Source organism: Thermobia domestica, chromosome 5 (assembly GCF_964235325.1).
Source record: "Thermobia domestica chromosome 5, izTheDome1.hap1.1, whole genome shotgun sequence".
NCBI classification, from domain to species: Eukaryota; Metazoa; Arthropoda; class Insecta; order Zygentoma; family Lepismatidae; genus Thermobia; species Thermobia domestica.
In genome coordinates, this window is record NC_137458.1 from 87,471,435 (window position 1) to 87,498,151 (window position 26,717).

The window sequence follows — 26,717 nt, forward strand, 5'->3', positions numbered from 1 at the left end:
TGCTATTCTCAGTTGGATAAACGTTTCTACTAGTTTCAGATATTCTGTTTTGAGAACCTAATGTGAGTTTTCAGAGATCGAAAGAACTTCCGTTTTGAGCCTGACATGGTAGTGAAGGTTTTCTATATTGTCACAAAGACTCTTTGACAATAGAGACAACCTTTATCATCATGTCAATGTTAGAAACCTTGGGAGTACCGTAAACTCCTCTTCAAATTTTAAAATTTCGATAAATGCTGGGTTGGTTTATCTCCTGAAACATGTGACTCTGTATTGGGAAGGCAGAAAGGAATGGGAAAGGAAGGAAGATTTTAACTTACAATTAAATGATTTTTCTGTGTACAAATCTGTTATATTGTTACTGTAGTTGTTGTAGACACTGAATCTGTGTATTGTTATCTCTTTACCAAAATAATTTCTGTGGCTGAATTTACTCTAGTAATTCTACAAGTCGTTCAATGGAACTAGAGAAACCACTACGTTCAGATTCCCTGCCCCATTTTTTTCGGAATAGTAATTGGATATTTTAAATCGGAAAAGAGAAACACATTTTAATTCATTTAAAAGTTTCCTTTTCTAATACCAAAATTAACTGCGCCAGCATTGTATCTTGAATTTTTGTCAGCTGAACCGTACCAGAAATATCTGTTAATAGGAAGAATACTAGGGGAAACTTATTTTTTAATGAATAATTTGAATTCATGTATTTTTAGTTAATAAAAAATTTTAATATATTTTGCTGCTACATAAGTATAGTACTTTCATGTTACTTGTGACAATAGCATCTTCACATCCCAGTAAAGCAACGAATTTAAATCAGTCTCAAGTTTGTATTATACTCAAAATTTTTTTATTGTAAAACATAGCCTTATCTCATAGTGAATAAATTGATAAAAAATTCAGTCACCTACTTCGTCCGGAACTAGCTTAATGTACATCATTGTTTTTTTCTTTCCAGCATTTGTTGCTCTTTTCACCCTTCCAAAGGTGTATGAGAACAATAAGGCCCAGATAGACCAAAATTTGGACATAGTTAGGAGCAAGTTTTCTGACATCACATCCAAGTAAGTATTAGGGCATTGAAAAGTTCGTCCTATAAGCCCCGTGATGCCATATAGCAACGGAAAACGAACGTTCAGAAAACCAACGCTAAATATCTGCTCATTTGTCTTGTTCATTTACTAGTAAAATCTAATTCCTTAACTAGTAAATGAACAAGGTAACAAATGAAAAACGTTATTTTTTTATGTTTTTATGTTGTTAGAAAAGTACATAAACACAATTCACGAAAAAAATTAAAAGAAATAATTCGGGATAATAAAGGTTAATACATAGAAATTACTTTGATTATGTTAACGAAATGAAGAGCCTTGTAATCTGAAGAAACGTTAGTAGAGCACTCTTTTTGAACGTTGGTTAGGTTAATTCATATCTTTCTTGCGTTTACCTTGTTCTTAGAAAATTTATTCTGATTAAGAGTTCAAAAATTTGTATGTAAATTTTATGTGTCATTTTTTAGGTCTTAAAAATGTAATAATGAAGTTGTAATACAGCTCTAGAATCAGAATTTCATCAAAAGTACTGGAGAATTAGAGCCAGTTGTTGTAATTCTGGGTTCTATGTCTTTCCGTATATAGTTAAAGTTTGGTCATAGTACATAACGCACAATCAATTGCCAAAAAATAAATTATGCATTTTTCTCCATCTCGTTGTCTAGCCCGTAATCTCAGAACAAACAACAAATTTAATTACTAAAATTGACCATTCATTTTGCAATTATGGAGAAATGTAATAATGTAACTGTTAAATGTTTGCGATAATTATATTATTTTGCTGATTACTCTATAAGACTTATGTGACTTTAGATAATTTAATAAGTATCAATTTAGCCTGAGTAGGAACGACAAACTTGTAATATTGTTTGAACATTAACGATGACCATTTCAAATAAATCGATATATTTGTGAATTTAAGTGTGTGAAGCGAGGCTATATGAGACGTGGACCCCAGCTCAACGTGAAATCCGAACCATATGAGCTTCCGCTGAGAATCGAACAAGTTTTTTCCAGATTCTTCTATATTTTTTTAGTTGTTTTATGTACTTCTTTTTATTCATCTTCACCACAACCATCGTTCCATTGGCTTTGCCTTCATATCATTAAAAGAGCACATAACATAGACAATCATGATGTACTTTATTTATAAACGTTAAAATCTGATTCAGCAATACTATTTATCTATAATTTTATTTTTACTTATAGATTTAAACTTAGAAAACGTATTTTTGTTCAAATATATATTATGCACTATCTTTGCACAATCTTCTATTCGCATTATAACACTTTTATGAACAATTAAACCAAAATCATACTGAACGTATATTAGATATCCAAGTGATCAACCATTTTTTTTTTTTTTGGGGGGGGGGGGTTCGTAAAATGGAAGATATACACATTGTATACGCGTTTCAGGGATTCAACCGATCATGATCAAATTTAGCCAAGTAGGTGGACCTTGATCTTTGCAAGTGGTAGACTTAGTTCGGTTATTTTAAGAAATGAGTTTAGTACTTTTCTTTCGTCGACTAACGTCCAATTTACTTCATTGCCTTCATAATTTCTCTTACGATCCTCTTGAAAATATGCAAATGATACGTACGTTCTGGGACAATACACAGAGAATCAAGGGAGGCTGTTAAACTACAAATAGTTGATAATGAATTCAACAAGAAAGAGGAGTATGAAGCATGGATTCCGTTACTGACAAGGAGAAGGCAAACTTTGGTAAGTGAACTTCGGTGCCATTTTTTGCGAGTTGGTAGTGCACATTAAAAGAATTAATACTGCAAACTGGGAGAGTGCAATGGCCAAAAATAACGGAGAAAAACCGTCTTAAAGTTTTCTACTTGCTGCATGTATTATACGACGCACACATTTACCAAGTCACGGCGTGGCAAAGTGAGGAAAATCTTTGACTCATGAGTAAAGGGTTTCGGGTTCAATTCCTGGTCATACTTTTTTTTTCTACTTCAACCAACAAAGCACCGGTAGCCATTTGTAACTATAAGTAAAATATTAATTCACTATATGTTTATAATGTATAAAACAATAGAAATTTCCAAATCACTTGTAAAATCTTTCAATGTTCCATGTTAACTATGGTAGGAACAAAATTTAATCTATTCCGTAAATATTATTGTTACCGCAGTCGTTGTTATACTAAGCTTAATTTCCTCATACAAGGGGAATGAGGAAATTCATTTGGTTATAGCAACATCCAGTATTAGCAATGGGGATTTCCCCCTCAACTCATTTGTAATTCCCAAACTGTCAACAGATGTAGACACAAAGCGTCAAGAACGTTTACTACACAACGACTGTCGTAACCAGTGGCGTATTTAAGGGGAGCGCTTCCGGGCTTATTCCCCCCCTCCCCGAAATGTTATTTACTATAAAAAAGTAAATTAAATATCTTAGAGAATTTTCACATTTCCAGGACTAAAGTTGGCAAAGCCCCCAAATAAAATCGTAAATACGCCACTGGTCGTAACCATAATATAACTCGTGATATCAGTATAATTACGGAATAGATTAAATTTTGTTTGCTAGTTAACATGGAACATTGAAAGATCTTACAAGTGATTTGAAAATTTCTATTGTTTTATTCATTATAAACATACGGTGAATTAATATTTTACTTATAGTTACAAATGCCTACTTTCTTTGTTGAAGCAAAAAAAAAAAAAAAGTATGACTCGAACAGGAATCGAACCCGGGACACTTTACACATAAGTTACAGATTTTACTCACTCTGCCATACGGTCACTTGGTAAATTCGTGCGTCATACGACATATGCGGCGAGTAGAAAACTTTAAAGACCGTTTTTCTCCGTCATTTTTGACCATTGCGCTCTCTCAGTTTGTAATATTAACTCGTTGAATGTGCACTACCACCTCGCAAAAAATGGCCCCGAAGTTCACTTACCAAACTCTGCCTTCTCCTTGTGAGAGAAACATATAAAAAAGTTATATAATGTGATTACTGATTAGAAAGGCTCTTGAACGATCTTGATATTAATGTTATCATAGAATGGGACTGCGTACTTCTCCAAGATGTATTAACTTAAGATGGAAGTAGAAGTTTTCAGTGAGTACTGTTGTTGAACCTTTATAAGCTAAGATCCAATCTTGTGTATTACCGGCAAGGTAAATGAAACGTTACGTGGAATAAAAGTAATTAGATAAACAAGAATAAAAACTCAGAATATATCGATATATTTAAAATAGTTGTTAACGACATATATTTCTCATTGGCTTTGTGATTAGTAGCTTATCAGTAGGATAAGTGTGATTGTATTACCGTGTAATATCATTCACCATGTCGACCCTTTTTCCGTTCTCAGTATACCGATAATAAAATGTGAGATTATGAGGAATATACAGTAACTGCTGATTAACTTTTTATTTAGCACCATAAAAACAAAAGCAAAATAATAATTGAGTCGTAAAGTAACAGTGATGTAATTAACTAATTTAATTTTTAAAATTCTATTTTTTCATTTCATAAAAAGCCGGCTTCTTTGGGAGAATAAACGGAAATTAAGCTTTTTTTCTGCCTCTTACGACTCATAATCAAGTACCACTTTAGTTTTCAAGTAGCATTCACTATTTGTGAATCCTTTTTAAAATCCGGAGTTAACTATGTTGATTGGTTTTCAGATTGGTATTTCTTTGGTGCTTAACCACCTTATCAAGTGTCTGAAAGTCATACATCGTGTCATACGTATTTTACGGGTTTCTTAAATTCAAACTCGAGGCAAGAAAAATTATCATAAACCGAGAAACAAATATAAAAACAATTTGGATTTGATATAAAATTTCTCTTATTTTTCGTTCCCCGTTAGGTAACACTATTGAAGGCTTCAGATATTTTATCAGAACTTCATATAAGTTTATTTTACAAAATTACAATAATTAACGGCAATTTTGGAACGGTAGTGACACTTCACTATTTACAGAACTACTACTTTCTTTACTATTATATTGTGTCTATGTTTAAAATAGGAAACTTACATATATTATTTTTAACCATCTCCCTTTCGAATTTCAGCGACCTCAGTGAATGCTATGTATATAGATAGTATACTTGTTCTGAGTAATCTCTTAGGTCCTAAAACATTAGTAACTGAAATTTTAGTTTATGCATAAATGTTGTTTTACGAAATCCAGTTACGGTCTGTCCTCAACTTACGTAAAGAAATTGTTCCAAGGCTTTTTGCGTAAGTCAGAATTTATAAGTCGATTTTTACCATAACTTGGGCTCTTAGACAACCAAGTTTAGCCGAGTCAGTTGGGATTTGCATCATATGTGCTCCCTAAGGATTCCTCTGGACTTCAATGTTCCAGTTGCCCTCCAGAAGTTAATATAATAAGTGCGGTATTTAAAAAAATCCCTTTTGTTTAACATCGGTACTCAGCTATTAAAATCTACTTCCTGTTACTCATTATTTAATTAATTCTGATCTTTAAGCAAGAAGGAAGTGTACAACTATGAATATGCTGTAAAAATTTTTATAGTGTGTCCCGGTTTCTCAGTGAAGACATATGAAGGCCGTAACCACAACCTAAGATTTGTCGTTGCCCTTAAAGAGCAAGATGAGTGGGAATGTGCCCAAGGGATTTCTCAAAGGAAGGAGAGGATCCCCAAATATGCGGAAAATAAAATTAGGTCGGAATGGGGAATTCCCTATGTACATTCCCACTCATCTTGGTTTTGGCATTTCAGAAAATTAAAGGTCTATCCTATAAAATTCACCACACTGCTTTCTCTTGAGTCGTTGATATTTGCGTTATTGCACCGCAAAGTCATTTTTCCGATATTTCGGCGACTCATAAGTCAGAAAGTACGCACTCTGGCTTGTTCTCATGCATAAATTCATCCCTCAAGCTTTTAAACCGTATTTTGCAATAGCCTGAATACATCTATGTATTTATTCCTACCAGATTGAGGCGGCTCAGGCGAAGCTGTAATACAAGATAAATATATTTTTGAATCTGTCTATTGATCTTATTAAATTAAATTACTTAAAAATAAATATTAACAATTTGTAAATAAAAGTTCGTCAGTTGCACATGAATCGCATGTATGGAGAATCTTTTATTATAGTACACCACGATTATCCGAAAGGAATTTTGCGTGTTTTTTTTTTTTTTTTTTTTTTTTTTTTTTTTTTTTTTAATTTCTAGCTGCTTCAAGTTGAAATTATGATTAATACATTGCCGTCTCATAAAATTGTGCATGAATGTAATTAATGAGATTTTTTTTCCCCTTCAGAGTGAAGGCAGCTATTCCATTAGGGAAGAAGGAAAAGGATAAGGAACAGTAGAAGATAACAACATAAGAAGAAGCACAGTGTGTATGTGTGTGAGGTGTAAGAATCGTGCATTTCTTTCGCAGAAGTGCAACAGACACTTTATAAATTAATGTTTGAACCTTTTGATCCTAAAGTGATGGTGTCTGACTACTTGTTACGTTAAGAAGTTTCATTTTTGTATACTCCTTTTATCTTGGGAACCACTCCTCAGTTAACTCAAAATTCAAGTACCGCGCGAGGAAGTTGGTTACACCAAACTCGTTGTAAAGCTCTGTACAGTGTTAGTAATGCTCGCCTTTCAGCAGTTGAGTATCAATATTTTAATGAAGTTGGTCATTAAAAATAAAATTTCTCAGTCAAGTTCTTGTATTTGTCAGTCTTCTGAAATATTTTTATGAGGACAAAAGAACTTATTTGCTTTCATAGACTCTATATATATTATTAATATCAGCTTTTTAAAACCCTGGTTGTATGATTGCATTGCTTTCAGTAGTTACAACCATGATATTGGATCAAGTAGTTAAGAGAGAATAATTATAATTTAAGCACTATTATGAAAATACGTATTTGAACACGTTTTTGAAAAGTGTTAACAAGTAGTTCGTTGTTCACAGTTCTAAGTAACTGTTGTTTTTTGCATGGAAAAGTTTCAAAGTGCAAGTTTTTTTATGTATAAATGTTGAAATTTAATATCTGTTGCAAGAATAAAGGCTTCTTGTGCTAGATAATATTAAATGTTAAAATTTTTGAAGTTGTTGTTAAGAGTGAGAAGTGTTTGAAAGGTTATAAGCAGTTCGGTGAATGTATAAAGTCTTAACCAAGAATATACTCGACATTCATTTTTTTTTTTAATCACTGCGAACAGTTAGTCCTCAGAATGTCTAAGTCAGGCTTAACACAGTTTATCTAAATTGCACGAAACTCATTGCGCAGGGAGTAGGTTATGGTGGAGGATGAATCATTGCTATTTGTTTGCCAAAAAAAAAGATAAGTCCAATTGCATTTCATACCAGATGGATTCATATTTACGAATTAGGTGTATTCTAGTTAATATTATTACTATTAGAATTTAAGAAAATTGTATGTTGCGATAAGATGATAAGGTGTCTGTGTTTAAAGATAAAGATACTTCAGATTTTTAACCATACCTTGGCATAAGTTGTAACAGGATGTGCTTTGTACACAATAAACTATTTAAAATAGGATTTCTTATTCAATGCTTCGAACTTTGCATATGAATGGTCAAATGTTGGTATGTGCTCAAGAAAGAAGCCCTATTATATAAACCTACAACCCATTATATAAGTTATATATAACCGGGGCTGGGACAAGGTCAAACATGTTAATGTGCCCTTGTAAGCCACATGAAGCCACTTTGCATTTCCTTGTGTTAGCGTTCTTGTATGTCAATAACAAAGGAACGTTCAGTACTTCAGTTATAAGGTATGTGGCCAATTGTGTCCCGTCTCTTGTTATACAGTGGACGGTACTAAATGAGAGTTCAAAATCTGCAATAAATGTATATTTCTTTTTCTTCATTTAATATTTAAATTGAATTAAACATTGTGTTGTCGATTTATCAGTCCCCTTCATAATTCATCTGCTAATATTTTTGTATAAACTAGCTATCCTGCACTATTTACACAACGCATAGTAGTAATAGGAGCGTGAAACTCCTTCCTACTTCTCACTATAATCTGTGCAAGGCCCTTTACGGACACAAGGAAAGAACAGGAAGACTCTGAAGGGGGTGAATTGCTATAAACAAACATACAAATGTAGTATTTTAATATATAGAATGTTGGGGTGAGTGTGGCAAATTCGGATAAGTGATAGATCATATCAAATGCAAATATTTTTTTCTTATAATTCCATATCCGAGTACACCTCATTGTGCGTCCACAAACCTTCGAAGTTGCCAGCTTGCAATAGGTCTTGTCATCAGATGAAAGCAAAGGGCTTCAAATATCCATCAACCCGCTATACGTAGCTTCTCTACTGGTTGCCTTTCACAAAGGTATCAACCTTAACGCCCTAGTGGCATTATTTAACTGATAGGATCAAAACGATGCCTGAAATATGAAATAGAAAAATAAAGCCATGTTTTTTGAGATTTTGAATGAGAACTGGCAAATCTACACAAAATTTGGAATCGACCAGGAAAACGACACGTTTCTAATACTTGTGGTTTTCGAGATCTCATTGTCGAAAGGATAGCCCACAAACATATGAGCTTTTCATGACCACAAACATATGAACTTAGCATTTCAATATTTTTTGTAAATGATATAGCATCAGTTTTGATTTTTACGAAATATATCAGCTTGGTGTCAGCCTACTGTTGACTAATGGTATCGTGGAGAATTAATATTTTAATAGCATATATCACCATCTTGGTGTCCACTCTTGCTTGGAAATAATTTGAAAACCTTCAGTACATAAGTTAAAATCGAAGTTCTTCTACCGCTAGTATTGTAACAATTTTCAATGTACTCATGCATTCGACCTGTTCGGTGAAGCCCATCTTCAAATTGTATAAGGTTGTCTAAAAAGTATTGAGCCTTTGGAGGTGAAAATTGAGAATATATATTATGATTTGAAAATAACATCAGGGTGTCTATCGGTCACGAAATCAGAAAACGGTCATGAAAGTCAAGAAATTTGGCTTTTATTTTTATCTGTACAAATATAAGCACAGACTTGAAAATTTTGTCCTATAAAACGTCATGATTCATCAAAAATATCTCTAACTAAGGTCGGCTTTAGACGCTGCCAAATCGCAAGCAAATCACGCTTCTACGCATGCATGAGAATTCGGCCTAATTTGCACCCAAATTCGCTCTTGAGAATGTTACGAAATTTTATGGTTTGGTAAAGAAAAGGTCACGAAGTTTCATTTAGGAATTTTAATAGACACCCTGATTATGAAACGACATATGCATCATTTTGTTCGATGATCTGCTATTTTCCACAACATAATAATCCCATCACTATAGAATTTCTGTGATTTCTGGCCAAAACATTGTAACACGTGGTTTTCACTTGCCTCTTTGGAAAACCATTCTCATCCGCTTCAGAAATGGCTCGACTTCGTTACACATTTCAGTAGAGATTCTTCGATGAAAATTTGAGTTTTTTTGAATTGATAATGGATGTGTAGATATCTGTCGATGTTAGAATTCCAAAATTACATGCCGGTGTTGCTGGACTTCTGCTGTGATTGGTGGCCACTGCAAGGAGCATCTTGGACATCGAAATTTTTAGAACGAAAGCGACTGAACTATCTTTTGGCTTTTGCTTTTAATAAGTATCTTGTCCATAAAAACACAAATATTTTCACAGGCCGTCACAGCATTTGCGCCTTTATTGAAATAAACTTGGTAAATGTAGCACATTTTTGTGGAAATTTCACTCATCATAAAGGACGTTCCAGAAAACCAATGGACCGACCAGTTTCAACAAGGGGACATCCTGTCATCGCCACTCTACATGTACTTAATGCTGCTGGCTTTCCTAGAAACTCTACACCATTCGGAAACGCACCACCCCGTGAACAATTTTTGGATTTAATCCAATCCATGTCTACTATTGCAATACCTCTCACTTGATATCAATTTTTGCATACGGTCCCTGGTTCGATCCCCTCTCGCGCCAAATGAAGTTTCTGGTAGACATACCGTGTGCGTGGGTTTCCTCGGGGTTCTCCCGGTTCCTCCCACTTTCTTCATTCCACCATTTCATTCATTTCCCATCATCATCATCTCCTTTAGTCTACCCGGCATAATCGTGGGACGTAAAACTCAGACTTTTTTAAATATCAATTTTGCTACCACCCACTCTCAGCGAATTATTATAGTGCTTAACACTAGAATGCCCGCACTTCCGACATACCTAGAATGCCCAGTGGAACAAAATTGTTCCACTTCTTTAGATTCTATAGTAAATAAAATATATTTTGCAAAATCTTAATATTATATGCCTTAAAACACTAAAAACTTCAACAGAGACGTATCACGTTATTCTAGCATTGTTGTGAGACAGGGAAAGTGGGAGAGGGGGAAGCAGGCTAGAGTAAAGAATATATGGAATTAAGTTCAAGTGCTTTTGTTTTGTATGAAATTTTACGTTACATCTGAACTATATGATCCAGCGCATTTATTTGTTCTCTGCTCATATTACAAAAAGTGTTTGCTAGGAATGATATTTTTTGAACTAATAAATGCGAAAAAACTAACAGAAATTGAAAAAAAAAGATGTTTTTGGAAAGTGTTCATTTGAATTGCTACACCACCGTCCTCAAGGTGCAAACAGTAATATCAGTTTGCATTACATGCAACGCATACAAATGTTTTCATTTCTTACCTTTCTGCCAGTTCCTCTGCAAATTGCAAAATAAATTTGGGACGCTCAATGACCTTTCCGGTGATCATCTTGAACAGCACCTAGGAATTAATTGCTGCCAGGTCCAGTAAGTTACAAAAAGTGTGTACAGGCCATCGTCGGCTGGAAGGCTTCACAGAATATTTGCGAGCCATCATGTCAACTGAATCTACACCACTCTTTGTCTTGTTGTAATATATAAAAGTTTCAGGTTTCTTCTTGCCATCTACTTGCAGTTCCACTTGTGGATGCATTATGCAAAGTATCATGACACTTTTGTTGGCTTTTGCCTGGTAAACCGTGAGGGTAGTTTGTCGATGTTGCAACACCTGTGTGTAATGTAAAGGACCCTTTGATTTTTTCACAGAAACTGGAATCTCCCTGCGTGAACGATTCATATTTCCTACTAGACTAGTAGAAGCAGAACGTAGTCTGTTAGTAAGTGCTACCGATGTAAAGTAATTGTCACACGTGACATTTCTTCCTTTCTTCAAGAAGGGTTGAGCTAGTTTCGTCGCAACATATTCTGAAAGTCTTTCCCCTGCCGGACGAAACTCATCCTTCCCCAGGTAGGGGAAGGCGTTTATTACATATTTAGTATCATTGACCACGGCTACCCAAAACTTTTGCACATATTTATCAGGCTTGGACGGCATATACTGCGTGAAAGGACATCGCGCTTTTGACGAAAACAATTGTTCATCCACAGTTATGTCTTGCCCTGGTACATAGCACATCTGTGAATTCTCGACGATCTTATACCATATTTCTGAAATATGGCAAATTTCTCTGTTTCCAATCTTGCGAGTCTCGTATACTTGTCGTCGAATCGTAAGTACCTCAGAATCTCCAAGAACCTGTTCCTGGACATCGCCTTTTGGCAAAAGGGTACACCCCATTTCTGGGAATATAAGAAACATACCTTGAAACATTTTGTCCCTGTAGCGCCACGAACGTACATAATTGCAATAAATGCTTCTAACTCATCCAGTGTCATCGACCAATTTTCCTCTCCAGTTTGTTTTCGAGCTTTTTTTCTGTGTATGTTCGTATTCTGTTCAACATAGGATCATCAATTATTAGGTGCCAAGAACTAGCAATACTGTCGTCAGCAATGTGGCGTATCGCGTGTGATGTCGGACTTTGTTTTTCTTTCAGTTCATTTTGCTTTGCAATCCTACCACTTCCAGGATTACCTGGACGTGCTACCTCCCAACGGGTACCATCTGGAGGAGTAACTGTCCTACCAATTTGTAAAATGGACTGTTCTCTTGCATTACACGCTGAACCAGAAGCACAGTTTCTGACTTGGATTCGCTACCATCATCTCCCACAGAATCTGAAATTTGTGTCTCATCAGAACACTTTCCCTCACTCACTTTTGCTACTTTTCTGGTGTGTTGAAACTCACCTTGTACATCACAGGCCCGTTTATGTAAGGAACAGGATTCAGAGATGTGGTCACTGCATCATTCATGAGATAAACTGCTATCACTTGACGACACAGGAATGAAGTCCTCGTCACCGCTGAGGCTGCTGTCTGACAAACATCCCGAATCTCCCTCCGATAACTCAGGAAACACTTGAAGCATCTCTTAGGTGCTTAGTCCTTTCTTTCGTGACATTTTCAAACACAAATTTCGAAACAGACCACAATCGACTGAAACTGACTGCACAACACTGACACATCCAATGTACCATAAACTTCACTTGAATTATTTGCCCTAAAAATCAACGCGTTACTCCCATCGACTTAGTCAAATAGAAGTCATTACTATCTGCACAACTACAACACTATATAAAGCCTTTGTTTTCCTGGGTAGGCGGATGAGAGGAAGTGAACGAGAGATAGATGGCGTTGAGAGAGGGGGGAGAACGCATTAAGGGGAGGGACAGGAGTGCAAATAGAAGAGGGATAATGAACGTCAGTGTAAAAAATGGGCAATAAAATGTGCGTAATAATGTATCTCTCATATATCTAAATATGGTGGAACAAAATTGTTCCGCGGGCATTCTAGGGGTATTTGGTAATATCTGAAAATCTATAATTACTAAGAAGATAATTTTCTCGCAATCGCATCCTTTTTTCAAAAAATTAAAAGTCACAGAATGTAATAAAAATCGTGCGGTAATTAATAAATAAGGACTGCAATGAAGATGATGGTGGAACAAAAATGTTCCGTTGGGCATTCTAGTGTTAAATAATCATAGTTTGTGCGTGTGTGTGCGCTTTTGTTTGTATTTGTGTGTAAGGAAAAGTAAAAAATGTCACGCCCGTCGTGTTGACTGATTCGAGTTTGATAGGGGACTGTCAGATCCACCAGAAAGAGAGAGAGAGAAAAGATTACAGAAAACTCTGCTTATTAAAAGGAGTTTATACCTTGCATATTGTATTTAAAGGAAACATTAAATTATAATAAGTAAAAACCAGAAGAAAACCGAAGGAACCAATACTGACGAGACAAATCATGACGCTGTATTCTAACACCCAATCTTTGGTAATTAACCATTAAAATAAACTGAAAATAAACTGAAATTTATGATAAACTTTTAAATATATAAGGTGGGTGGAAGCAGCAGGATCATTATGGTCTTCTCTGCAATATATCCGAAAGTATATGAAGTTCTAAGTCTTCTCACATATTATTCGTTTGCGCTGTGAATAGGGTAGCGAAATTGGTATCCCATGAAGGGGGAGGGGGGATATTTTATACCACTATAAAATTTGTAGCATCTCTGTAAACTAGAAGTCAGTTAACTGTTCATAAATTTTACTGTTCAAACTGAACCGAGAAATCTATTTTCTAATTCAGTAGCAGACATCTTTTCTTAAACCTTTTCTTAACTTCCAATAACTTCCTTTTCTAAGCGGAGACAAAACACTTAATGTTCACCTGGACTAGTATAAACAATTTACGGGTGTGTTCCATTTGCTAAAGAAAACGGCGTTAAGCGCGAAGATTTTATGGTGGAATAATATTGTAAATGTTTAAAGTAGTTGGATAATAGCAATGGGGAATTCTCAAAAACTCATGGACATGATTAACAGCTTGCGTTTGTGCGCCCTAGTGTTGAATTCAATAGAGAATTTATATTATTTTTACTTGAGGAAATAATTTCTTACGGGTAAATTTCCTTTTACTGTCTTGGAACGCAAAACTCGAATTCACGACGAATTTGCATATCAGAAATTAGCATTCAACTATCAAATCACTGTGCTTTTAATTTTTTTTTTCCCTTAAGAATTAATGAAATTCCCATCGTAAGATTGGTCGGTGACCCAAACATGAGAGCATTGATTAGTGTATTAACTCAGGCTGCAAACAATGCTTATTAACGTAAAGGTACTAAATAAAATTATCACAACTGACGTCGTGCGTTTATACCTGTAGCACACATTACAGCCTGTAAAAGAACTGGAAAACTTGGATGAGTACGTATGTTCATAGATTCTGATTGTTAAGGAAAATAACACTAGTTAAATGAATTGAATATGACCGACATTGACAGTGTTTTCTTGAATGTTGAGGTGCTGAAAAGGAAAATCACCGGAGTTCTTTTGTAACTGCAGTTTTTATTTCAGCTAAACTACCACCAATTCTTTTTCTGTGTTCCTTGTAGTGTACTTTTTCATTCTTTGTGAGTGTCAAGAGGGGAAAAAGAAATTCATGGTTTAGAAGCAAGAATAAAGACTTATTACCACCCACTTACTCAGTCACGTGTTCAAGAGACAAAGAGAATAAAGATTACGATTGTGTAGTATTTACTAGGGAAGAAACGTAGAGGGAGTTTGGGTGACCGGCATACCAGGGTCACTATTTATATTTTGAGCCGTGGCAACACATTGTAATTAGGCGCCATTTTTTGTTTGTATAAAAAAGTTTGATATTGTTGACCATAACGTACTTCAAATGTTTTGTCAATAGCTTTATATGTGTTGTTTACGTTGACTTGACAACAAAAAGTCGATTTTCGACGTAAGACAAGAGTGCATCGATCAACTTAGTTCCACATTGGCGATGAAGCGCCATCGTTTGCCACTGTGAAACGCTGGTATAATGATTTTACTCGTGGCCGCCATTCGCTCACTGACGAAATTCGCGAAGGTCGTCCAAAGTCAGTTCTTATTCAAGAAAACATTGATGCTGTGCAAAACCTAATACTGCAAGATCGTCATGTCACATAGTGTGAGATTGAGGCAACCCTAGGCATTAGTTCAACCAGCATATATAAAATATGATCATTTAGCTGTGAAAAAGGTTTGTTGTCGTTGGATCCCACATAATGTGACAAAAACTCAGAGAAGCTCGCGTCGATTGGTGCACACAAATGCTCAATAAATACACGTATATAAGATTGTAAGAGGTGATGAATCATGGATATATATGCATATGAGCCGGAACGTAAACAGCAGTCACTGTATGGGTGCTTCAAGATGAACCAAATCCAACAAAAGTTGTTCGCGCTCGAAGCACATCGGAACGAATGGTCGCCAGTTTTTTCGGGAAAACTGGTCATGTGGCAACTGTGCCTTTAGAGGGAGGTCTTCGGTCAAATACGGAAAACTAGCGTCGTCGGATCATTCTTCATCAAGACAATGCGAGTTCACACATTTCGTCTAACAACCGACTATTGGAACACACAAAAAATCGAATTGATGGGTCATCCGCCGTGCAGTCCTGATTTGGCACCCAGTGACTTCTTGTTCCCGAATGTCAATTACGTGGACAACGATATTCGTCGGCGGAAGAAGCCGTGGTGCGTTCAAAAACCATATTATAGAGGTGTCTCAAGAAGATTTGAAAAAATTCTTTGGCGAATGGTTCGAATGAATGCAAAAGTGTGTTGATCATAAAGGAGAATATTCCGAAAAACAGTAAATCAATTTTCAGTGACAAATTACTGTTTTTTTCAGTGTTAGGCTCAAAATATAAATAATGGCCCTCGTATGCGCTGTGCGTATATTTGGGATCACAGAATGTTGAAAGATATCAGCCATTGTTTTAAATAAGCTACCACCTACTGATTATCCTTGTGAGACTGAGGAAAACAAAGCATTGATTATGAAAACTATTGACCTTCAGAATGCAGGAGGAGCGTCAGTACTGAAGTAAGGGTCAGTCCAAATGAAATTGACCAATTTTCAGGTCAAAGGTTGCTGACAAAATTTATTTATTTTTTAATTTTTTTTTACCTTACCACATTCAGGGAGTTAAAAGGGGGTATTCATTTATTTTTTAGCCGCGCAGGTTTGATTGTGGTGGCCATTTTGTATAGGCGCTTGAGCGTATTTTGCACTTTTCAGGGCATTCCGTTAAACGCTGTAACGTTTGAGGTGTTAAAGATAGTGAGTTCAAACCAAAACCACATAAAAGATAATGAAATGGACAACATTTTGTGTTCTCTGTGCATTGAGGCGTACTTTAGAACGTCGAAAAAAGAATCTCGGAACATTTAGGTTGGAAACCTAGAAGTGGCCATTTTGGAATGTACATTCTGAAACGAAATAAATAAGACTCACCTTCAATTTTTTGTCTACATAGAGATTAGATAGTAAACAATGTTCCAAACAAGCTTCAGATCCGAGAACCATATACTTGATTTTTTGGAAATTTTTAAACACACCTCGAATTTTCGAAAATCGAGTACTTCCACCATCAAATATCTCAAGGAAGACAGAAGTGAAAAATCTCAAATTTGCACGAAATAGACGATAGTTGTGCAGTTACAAGTGAGTAAAATTGCATCACTGAGACTCGAGTAGTTTCTGAGTTATGAGTTTGCATTGATGTGAAATTCGCGATTTTAAAAGTTTAACAGATGTGCAGGTTTTGTGTTGTGAAGAGGGAGGAAATACAAGAGAATTGGCTATAACACTCTCCTACACCACTAGTTGTTAGCAGAAATAAACAGGGGATCTAGCTCGAGATGATTGACTACTGGGATCGGACGGCTGTCCTCTGGAATAAAGGCATGGATAAACAGAAATGAAATTAGTTATATGATTTTCTAGAAAAGAGAGAGTGGGTTTGCAAGGAAATTAAGTGTATGATAGGAATACCTTCATTACGACGTCTGGGTTTAGAGCTATCACTCCTCGAAGATCGGGTCGAGTATCCAAAGACTTGGCTCCTTCCTCTCTCAAGAGACCTTGCCGTCTGTTGGTCTCGAACCTTTATAGAAGTTCTCCCTTGTGGATCAGAATCTCGACCACTGGCCAACTGCCAGTCCAACTCCTCGAGCGGAAGTCTTCGGTCCTATTTAACGTCGGGCCCAGCGATCGCCGACTATAACAATTGAGCCAAGTAGCGAGTCCCAGACGCCATGGGAGGTGTGGTATGGGATCGTGGGAAGAGTTAGGAAAAGTCTCTCGAACATATATCTCAAAACACAAGTAAAACAATTACATAAATTATATCACAATTAGAAGGTGATGAATCAGCAAAACACTGAACAGTCGGTCGCTGGTTCTTTAGAGCAATAGTCCATATCTTGCTTGTTTCTTGCGCCGCAACATAAACACACAGTAATAATGCAAAGTTCTCTGTCCTTTCCCAAAATATACTAAATCTCACAAAACACAAACAGCACGAACAAATTAGACGCACCACATCATTGATCGCTGAAAATATGATATATATATACAAAATCAGTCAATCAATTATAGTTCGATCACTGACAGTCTTTAATGTGGGCACCAGCACCAACACACAGATCCCTTTACAGTTGATATAGTATCTCAGCCATACAATTTACCTACATTTCATCAGAAGAAGTGCAGTCAAACAGCAAGAAATTCGAGATTTGCTACTTGTAAAAGAATTATTAATATCAGATCATATCATAGATTTGTACCTCTGACGAAAACACAAATCAGATGTTATGAACATTCACAATCAGATTTACTGATTGCAGTACTTCAGAACATAACATGTTGTCATTTGTACCTAATGATACCATAGCTTATGTTTGTGACAGAAATGGTGAATTAAGGGAATTGAAGACATCAGTTATGAAAATAGTTTGATCTTTTTGATCACTTTTCCCATCCCCATGGCCTATTTTAAACTATCTACGAATGACAAAGTGTGGGTGCTAATCACTAAGGTTGACCGGAAACTCACACCCACAGAGATCACAACTCCTACATGTCGTACTTTCAATATCAGTGCCAAACTCTGTACACAAATTAGTCAACTATTTACTTCACTGATGTCTTAGCAGCAGCGCTATAGGCGGAAAAGAAATAACACGACTTTCGTTTTTTTTTTTTTTTTTTTTTTTTTTTTGTGTGTGTGGGGGGGGGGGTGTATGTGTATGTATGTACAAGATATGATTCATAAGTTATGCACACTTTACCCATTCAACATTACTGTCGTGTTATTTTGACTTTTGCTACAAAGTTTATATTCACTTCAATGTCGCTTCATAATATTAAGTTCCAGTGAAGAAAAACCTTATAACTCAGCAACAACTCGAGTCTCAGTGATGCAATTTTACCCACTTGTTACTGCACAACTATCGTCTATTTGGTATAGATCTGAGATTTTTTACTTCTGTTCTTTCTGAGATATTTGATGATGAAAATATACAATTTTCGAAAATTCGCAGTTAAAAAAAAAAAAAAAGTCTTAAATCGGAAACTTGTTTGGGACGTTGTTTATTACCTAGTCTCTCTGTAGACAAAAAATTGAAGGTGTGTCTCATTTATTTCGTTTCAAAATGTACATTCCAAAATTGCAATTTCTAGGTTTCCAACCTCAATGTTCAGAGCTTCTTTCCTCGACGTTATTAACCGTCTCAATGTGCACAGAATATAGAATATTGTTCATTCCATTATCTTTCATATGGTTTTGGTTTGAACTCATTCGGCCTTATGCAGAGTCGTTTTGACGTATGATTAGCGTCATAACAAAAGTCCTGACTACTGCAGGAAACATGTTAGTCGAAGTCTTAAGTATGGCACTAATCACGTGTCAGAACGACTCTGCATAAGGCCCATTATCTTTAAAAACTAAAAAGTTACCGCGTTTAACGGAATGGAGTAAAAAGTTCAAAATACGCTCAGGCGCTTATACAAAATGGCTGCTACGACGAAACCTGCATGGCTAAAAAATAAATGAATACCCGTTTTCAATTCCCTGATTGTGGTACAAACTTAGGTAAAAAATTAATAAAAAGCTAAATTTTGTCAGTAACCATTATTGGTCGCTTTCATTTGGATTGTCCCGTAACTCGTTGGATTAGAAACAGAAAGTTGAGTCAAATATCTGTCCGATTTCGAATATGTGATGGACAAAGATTTGAGGTACTAGTACTGTTACCATAAGGAAATAACCGTGGCTTGAGGTATGCCGGCAGCGTTTCTTTTTTCTTTTGGAAGAATAGAAGAATTTAAACGAATAATTCAAAGTTTTTACATACATCGTCCAACAACCCTACAAATTGGGGAAGAACCAATGTACCATTCTGGCATTATTACCTAGTGGAATAGAGGAAAAGCTATTCACAATGAGCGGAGTCCAAAGCTGAAATCGAAACCTGCAATGTGAAGTGTGCATTGTGCGCGCGGTCACCACAGTCTATCGGTGGAAAGCCGATTGGCATGGTAAAATAGTATACAGGCACTATGCTGTATACTATCGCTATCGTAGGATTTGTTCATTGCTGATTCGATTCCCTTTAACCTAAATAACTCAATCATAGGGCAGAACCTCAAAAATATTGAGAAATGGTCTTCTAACATTTAAGTAACTCACCTAGAGACAGCACATAAAGCAATCTGTTTTATGTATATGATAGTGTAGAAAACGAGAGGTGACCTACCGGGCCGTGTTTGTGTGAAGAAAGTATCAACTAGTACATAATTCTTACACGTCAATGCATTTAGTGGACAAACGTGCAGTATACAAACGTTATTTATGTTACAAAAGCGTCGAAATGAGTAGGATCAATTTGTACAATCCGCGGCAAAAAACCTGCAACATGAGGATGTAAGTTTATTGTGAAACTACGCCTAACAGCACAGGGAATGAACATAACGTCTAAGTGAAACGAATCACGCCAGGATAAACCTCGGCCTCCTCCCGTGCACACTTATTTTGGAGCAAAAGACTTCGACATTTCACAATAAACTTATATGCTCATGTTGCAGGTTTTTTGCCGCGGATTGTACACAATATGTAACATTTAAAAAGCTTCGAATACATCGCTGAATAAGTAAAAAAAATATACTTATAGAACATAAGGAACATTTATTAAAATTAACTTCAAAGTTACTAATCTTTATGTTCCCAATACCTCTAAATACGCGCATTTTTTACCGAAATATTTAGAAGTGGTTAATCGTTTGGCTGTCATTGGGAGCATGAAGGTTCGTAACTTTGAAGCTAATTTAAACTAAGATAAACATTTTCGTGGCGCAGAAATATTGTAAATGACATTCTCCAAGAAATTAATGCTGTAGTATGGCAATTGGACAGCTATTGTATATACGGAGGCTGTAAATAAGACTAAAGACCACTTGCGGCCGATGTATTGCAAATATGATTGTTGGGAAACTCCATGGAAATGAATACATGGAGTGTCTTAGGGCTGTATTCATAGAAGATGCTCACGGGTGACGAAGGTAGACCTATGCCAAAAAAAAAAAAAAAAAGTAATGGATATACTGAGATAAAATAAGATGCTGTATGTACTTTAGTCAATTTACAGTATTTATTTCTACTTCGAATTAATACACTCAAAACACAATGAACAGAAAAAGTACCATATACACGTTAGCTAAGGAGGGTTTTCTGTACACATCGCTGCTTGTCTGCTCAACTTTCCGTAGATACTTTAGCCTGAGAAACCACACTAAGCATATCAGTGTCATTTCAACGTAAAGCAAATGTTGCAGTTTCTTTAAACTTTTGACAAAATCTTTCAGGAATTTGATACAATAATGTACATTCTTTTTCCAACTCAATGCCTTATTATTTTTTTTTCTTTCTTCCTCCCCTTCTCCTTTCAGACTTTCCGTTTAATTCTCAAAGCATGTATATCCGTCGGGTCTGCTTCGGTTTGTAGATCACTGTATCTTTTGTTAAAAATATAACTAATTTCTCATAGGATATCTAGAAACTTTCTAAAGGCTGCACTCCGAAACTTCAAATTTTCCGTTAAGAGGGTTATTTTGATTTCCGTTGTCCGCATAATACAGTTTTCGTTTAATGAAAATTTTATCACGATTTTCTCAGTAAATAAATGGAACCGTGAATTATTTCCGTTTAACACAAGTTTCCGTTTAATAAATGGTTCGTTGAAGACAGGTTTTACTGTATTTCATAAAGTTTCAATCTTGAGATAACTCTTGTTCATAAACATGTTTTGAAAATTTCTTAGCAAAAATGCATTTTGGTCAAGATTGCTATCCCTGTCTTGTAGAAAATATGGGACCATTCATGCTGTCAACGTTGTTTGACTATGAATTAGTGAGATCGAGGTTGTCTTAAGAAATGTTTATGAATAGGGCCATAATGTAATTCTCATTAAAACCTTCTTGCTAGAGACCTATATCTCAAAATCGTGCTGAGTGGGACTATGAAACAGTAATTCACTTCTCAAGACGGATTTTGGGAAAAATTTTCACTAAGATGCATCTATGCATACGGTCCTGGTTGTGCCACAACGGTGAACCACTCAATAATAGCTAGTTTTTTCGTTACTTCCTTGAAAATTTTGTGACCAATATACGTTTGACCAAGAAATTTCTTGTATTAGTATCATACGCTGCTAGTTAGATACAGAATTGAAAATTTTATCTTGAGATGGTTCACAACAGGCCTGTAGCCAGGAAACTAACACAGAGGGAAGATTAGTTTTTGGAGCGATGACTTGATTTCACCTTACATTATTTCAAATATGCATATAGTACAGTGCAATTAGGGATCAACCTTCTTATAAATAAAACAAGATGAAACTTGCTGGAATATGTAGTACTACTTGCGATGTATCGCTCCCGAAATGTACCAAAAAAAATCCAGTTGCAGGTTTAGGAGATATCACGTCATCAATATGACCGCTGTCAGAATTTGAAGAGTAATCTTTATACAAATATAACTTCGCTCATGGAGTAGAGGTAGAAACGTCATTTTTGTACCAAATGTAAGTAAATTAATTGAAATATGTAGAAAATTAAATGTTTATTCATATTGACCACATGTTTAGAGATACGTTAACAAGAATTGGAGAGAAGATATTTTCTATTAAATGTTTTAAGTCTTAAGTGTAAATGTCCCAGTAATTATATATTAATATTACACGTTTTGACATTGTGATCCTAAGCTGTTTCAAGAGCTTTAAAACGATACCAAAATGATTTCAATATCATTGAATATGCTAGCGTTATGTTAATTTTTGAAGTGAAATCTGTGGTTGTTCAAGAACTTCCTTACTAATACTTTCTTACGACAAATTTAAAATGCATGCTCTCAATTGATTTCGATCTTGTGTATTTTCAGTATTTTTTAGAGTTAATATTTCTTTTCTATGGCAGAAATGACCAAGAATTGAAGTGTGACAAATTTCCGTATTGAAATTAACAGTCCTAAACATAGTGGAGGTTAAAATTGCAATTATGTTTTGATTAAATACAAAATTAATATTGAAATATTTCCAAAAGAATCAAGCGACTTGTTCATCGAGTAAGAAAATGACCCAAAGAATCTACGTCTGGTTCATTAGATGCCGTGGCTAACATTTTGAAATTCGTAAAATGTAATGTTACTTATCTGTTTTTGTTTTTTAATGTTTGTCTGGAATAATGAGACTGCTATCACGGAATGCTATAAACTTATTATTCAATGTTGTTTATGATTTTCCGAATTTTACACTTGCCTAATAATACCAAATAGCGCAAAAACAATGATTACAATATCCAATACAAAGATGTTTTCACTTTTGGGGTATGTTTTTCATTTGATTCTTCTTGTTTCTATACGTATAAATCTCCATGCTCATTTCCTCTACATCCCTGTTGCTGCAGCCGTATCCCACGCAATACACTCACAAGATTGAGCATTTTAAAATAACTTTTGACACCCACAATATCTTAGAACAGTGCTATTCAACCTTTTTTTCTCGCGTACCCCTAGACACAGTTCGCCATCCAATTGTGTACCCTGAAGCTGTTTAAAAGAAATTAAATCGAAATGAACGTATTAAACTTAATACATATGTTTCTGTTGATTAAAAAGGGAACAAACAGAGACCCAATAAAAAGACAATCAGTGTGTCTGTCCTCAGTTTTATCAACTCTTGTAATTTTCTTTCTATAAAAAATAGGATTATATCCGAAGTAGCACACTTTGTGGACTACTTACTACAAATTTAATTCCTAAATAATGGAAGTGTTTGCAGTCTGTAGACTATAATTTCTAAAAACTAATTCTAGTCCAAGGAAGAAATGCAGGTACTTCGAATTCGGTTATGAAGTCTTAAAAGTTGCCCTAGATTAAAAGAGGCGAACCAACTTCGGCTTACTTGAGGTATTGCTAGGGACTACAATTTTCTCATATTGAGTTTTCAGTTCAATTATATAAATGAATTGCTATAATATTGAAGGACTCCGAATGAATTTTTAGTTACAGTTAATAACGTTATAAGGGTTTATCTTTAATTGTGCGTTACATTATGCAACAGAATTTTAACATATCACTCTCTGACTACAACAGAGTTCAAATAAATATAACTCATGAATCAAGAACTAGTATATCTAAGTATAAATGAAAGAATATAAATGGGTAAGAAACTTTCATGAACAAATGTAAAGTACTTTCAATAACTATTAATCAGAGAAGACTGGAACCATGGAACGATACGCTATTAGAAAATTATATAAATGTCGAATATAGATATTTCATTAACACCGTTAAACACTATTTTCAAATAGCCTTCCCTCTTAAAAGAAACGTTTTAACAAAACACTCTTAAGTCAAACAAACAACTGGATAACACGAGGAAGAAAACACTACATATAACTGTAAAAAAGACAAACAAGGTTTATCTTAAAGAATATTACCGGTATAATAAATGTAAGAATACTGTCAATGTGGTAATAAAAGAAACAATGAAAATGCATACCTCAAGTAGAATAATTGCATCGGGTAACAGATATAAAACCCTATGCCAAATTGTAAATGTACAATCAAAATCTAGAAAACAGGAAATGGTACCGAAAAATTAATTAGCAATGACCAAGTGATAAATATACACCATATTGCAGATCTGCTTAATAAGCGTTTTGCCAATATTGCTAGATCGTACTCGAAAAGTTCAGGAGATGGAGAACTTAACAAAAATTTGCACCAACTTTAAATCTATATAATTAACACCAACCACACAACAAGAAATAATGTAAATTGTTAAACAAATGACAACAAAAAAAAATCATCTGGATCCGATAATATTCCTTATTATTTGATTAAAATGTAGATTGAATATCTTCTTACACCTTTAACTTGTGTATTCAATTCATCTCTTGAAACAGGGACATTTCCAGAAAACCTTCAACTTGCGAAAATAAAACCAATACACTAAAAAGGATCAACTCCTGACTAGAAAAGTGCCGTCCTATCTCTATTCTATTTGTCTTCTCCAAATTTCTAGAAAAAGTTATGTATAAATAACAGATTACGTTTCTAGAAAACATATATATATATATATATATATATAGGGCTGGATTTAGGTGGTACACGTGCACCCCCCCCCCCTTGTAAAATCTAAAATAAGAAGCTAACAGTGAAAATAACAACACTTTCCGAAACTTTCTGCTGGCATGTTTCCATTTGGAGATTAAGAAAGCAGTGTGTTTCAAAAGCCATAGTTTCACTTGATTTTCTGCAGGTTGAAGGAAAAGGATTAAGCAAAACAATATAATATTTCTCAAATAGGAAAAAATAGAAGCCAGAAAGAGAGAACATTTTTTTTCTGCGTATCACTTGCCCTCTTTCAAATACCCCCCTTTGTTCTATGCATCAGTGTTTTCAGAGGTAAAGAATTGTCACATGTCACTTTGAAGAGTTTCAGTGTGATTGGTAGTTATTTGTGCACCCCCGTCAGAAAATCCTGAATCCGGCCATTGTATGTATATATATATATATATATATATATATATATATATATATATATATATATATATATATATATATATATATATATATATATATATATAAGATAGATAGATAATAGAAATAAAATATATGGATTTTTTGGATCTGACAAAAGCATTTCACCTAGCCCATCACGAAATTCCAGTGCATAAACTACATAATTATGGAATTAGAGGACGTGCTAATTTATGGTTCCAATCCTATTTAACTAACCGAGTACATTATGTTGAAGCAGGAAGAATCAAATCGCAGATAAGGTACATTAAACACGAAGTCCCACAAGGATCAATATTAGGTCCTATATTGTTTCTTATAATGATCTTTGTACTTATATATCTCCCAATAAAAGTATCATTTTCGCTGATGACACACGCATTCTGATTGAAATCTCAAATAACTCTTGCTCTGAAGAACAAAAATTTGATAACTTGATTACTAAATTCACGGAAATGGTCAAAATGAATCAACATAAATACAGCGAAAACAACCCTAATAAATTCTGTAAATATCCTTTAAGTAAATTTAGATTGGAACTTGTATAGGTATTTAATACTTACAGATTTTTGAGATTGATAGTAGATTCAGACTTAACCTGGAAGGAACACATCAATGATTTATTGAGAAACCTAACAACGAAAGTAAATCTCATTCGAAAACTCAGTAAGATCCTAACATTGGAGGCATTAAAAATTACGTACATTGGATTGATCCAGGTATTAATTTCTTACAGAATTATTTTCTATGGTAATACCAGCCATTAAAAAAAAAAAAAAAAAAAAAAAAAAAAAAAGCAAAAGAAAATAATAAGAATAATGTTGTAAGTTCCCTCTCATACACCCAGCAGATCACTCTTTCAGCTCCTAAATATATTGCCATTACCATATATACGTATACAGAATTCTGTACATTTTCGATTTTTCGCGAAATTTTCAATTAAATTCCAACTTACATCAATATAATATGAGAACCACCATATACGAAATTTCTGCAGTTTAAAAAACAGGTTAAACATTGTTAAATAACCATTTGTTCTTAACATAGACGATTATCTTCAAAAAAATTCTGTGTAAGTGGAAAATTTAAAAAAAAAAAAAAATGTATCTAGCAAGATGATCATATTCAACCTTTTATTATAGTACAATTAATATTGTTAGTTTCCCTTTAACTGCATAGTATCATGTGAAGTGTTATTGTATTTCCTGACGAAGCCATGAATTGATAGTTCCTAAGGCGGAAAAATAAATAAATTTAACATTTGAATTTTCATTCCTTGTGGATATATTATCATTACCATGTACACGTATATATTCTCGATTTGTTCGCGAAATTTTCAATTACATTCCCTCTCATACACCCAGTAGATCACTCTTTCAGCTCCTATATATATATTACCAATACTATGTATACGTGTATATTCTCGGTTTTTCGCGGAATTTTCAATTAAATTCCAACTTACATTAATATAATGTGAGAACCATGAATTCATAGTTCCTAATACGGAAAAATAAATAAATTGAACATTTCAATTTTCATTCCTTGTGGATATATTACCATTACCATGTATACGTATATATTCTCATTTTTTTCAATTAAATTCTTTGTAAAATAATCTAGCGAAACAATGCAATGATAATTCTGAAGACCAATAGTATGTCCCTTTGATTCAAGTGTTTCTGAAAATTAATGAGAACACGGGGAAATGTGTTACTGTTCAAGTGTTGTTCACTAAAGAACCCCAAGATCTCTGGTTTTATTGTTCAGAGTTAAACTTTACAGAGGTTTTATACATGTTGTTATTGGCAACTGATATT

General features: G+C 34.7%; 1 protein-coding gene across 3 annotated transcripts in view; it reads left to right on the top strand.

The window, feature by feature from the left end:
• Positions 1-7,578, top strand: part of LOC145685982 (uncharacterized) — a 365,426-nt gene extending 357,848 nt beyond the window's left edge. For all 3 annotated transcript variants that reach the window (XM_081758786.1, XM_081758785.1, XM_081758787.1), the window contains 2 exons: positions 959-1,064; positions 6,334-7,578. In XM_081758786.1, coding sequence (XP_081614912.1) covers positions 959-1,064; positions 6,334-6,385 — 158 coding nt within the window. In that variant the 3' untranslated portion in view covers positions 6,386-7,578. The remainder of the gene's footprint in view (positions 1-958; positions 1,065-6,333) is intronic.
• The last annotated feature ends 19,139 nt before the right edge of the window (positions 7,579-26,717 follow it).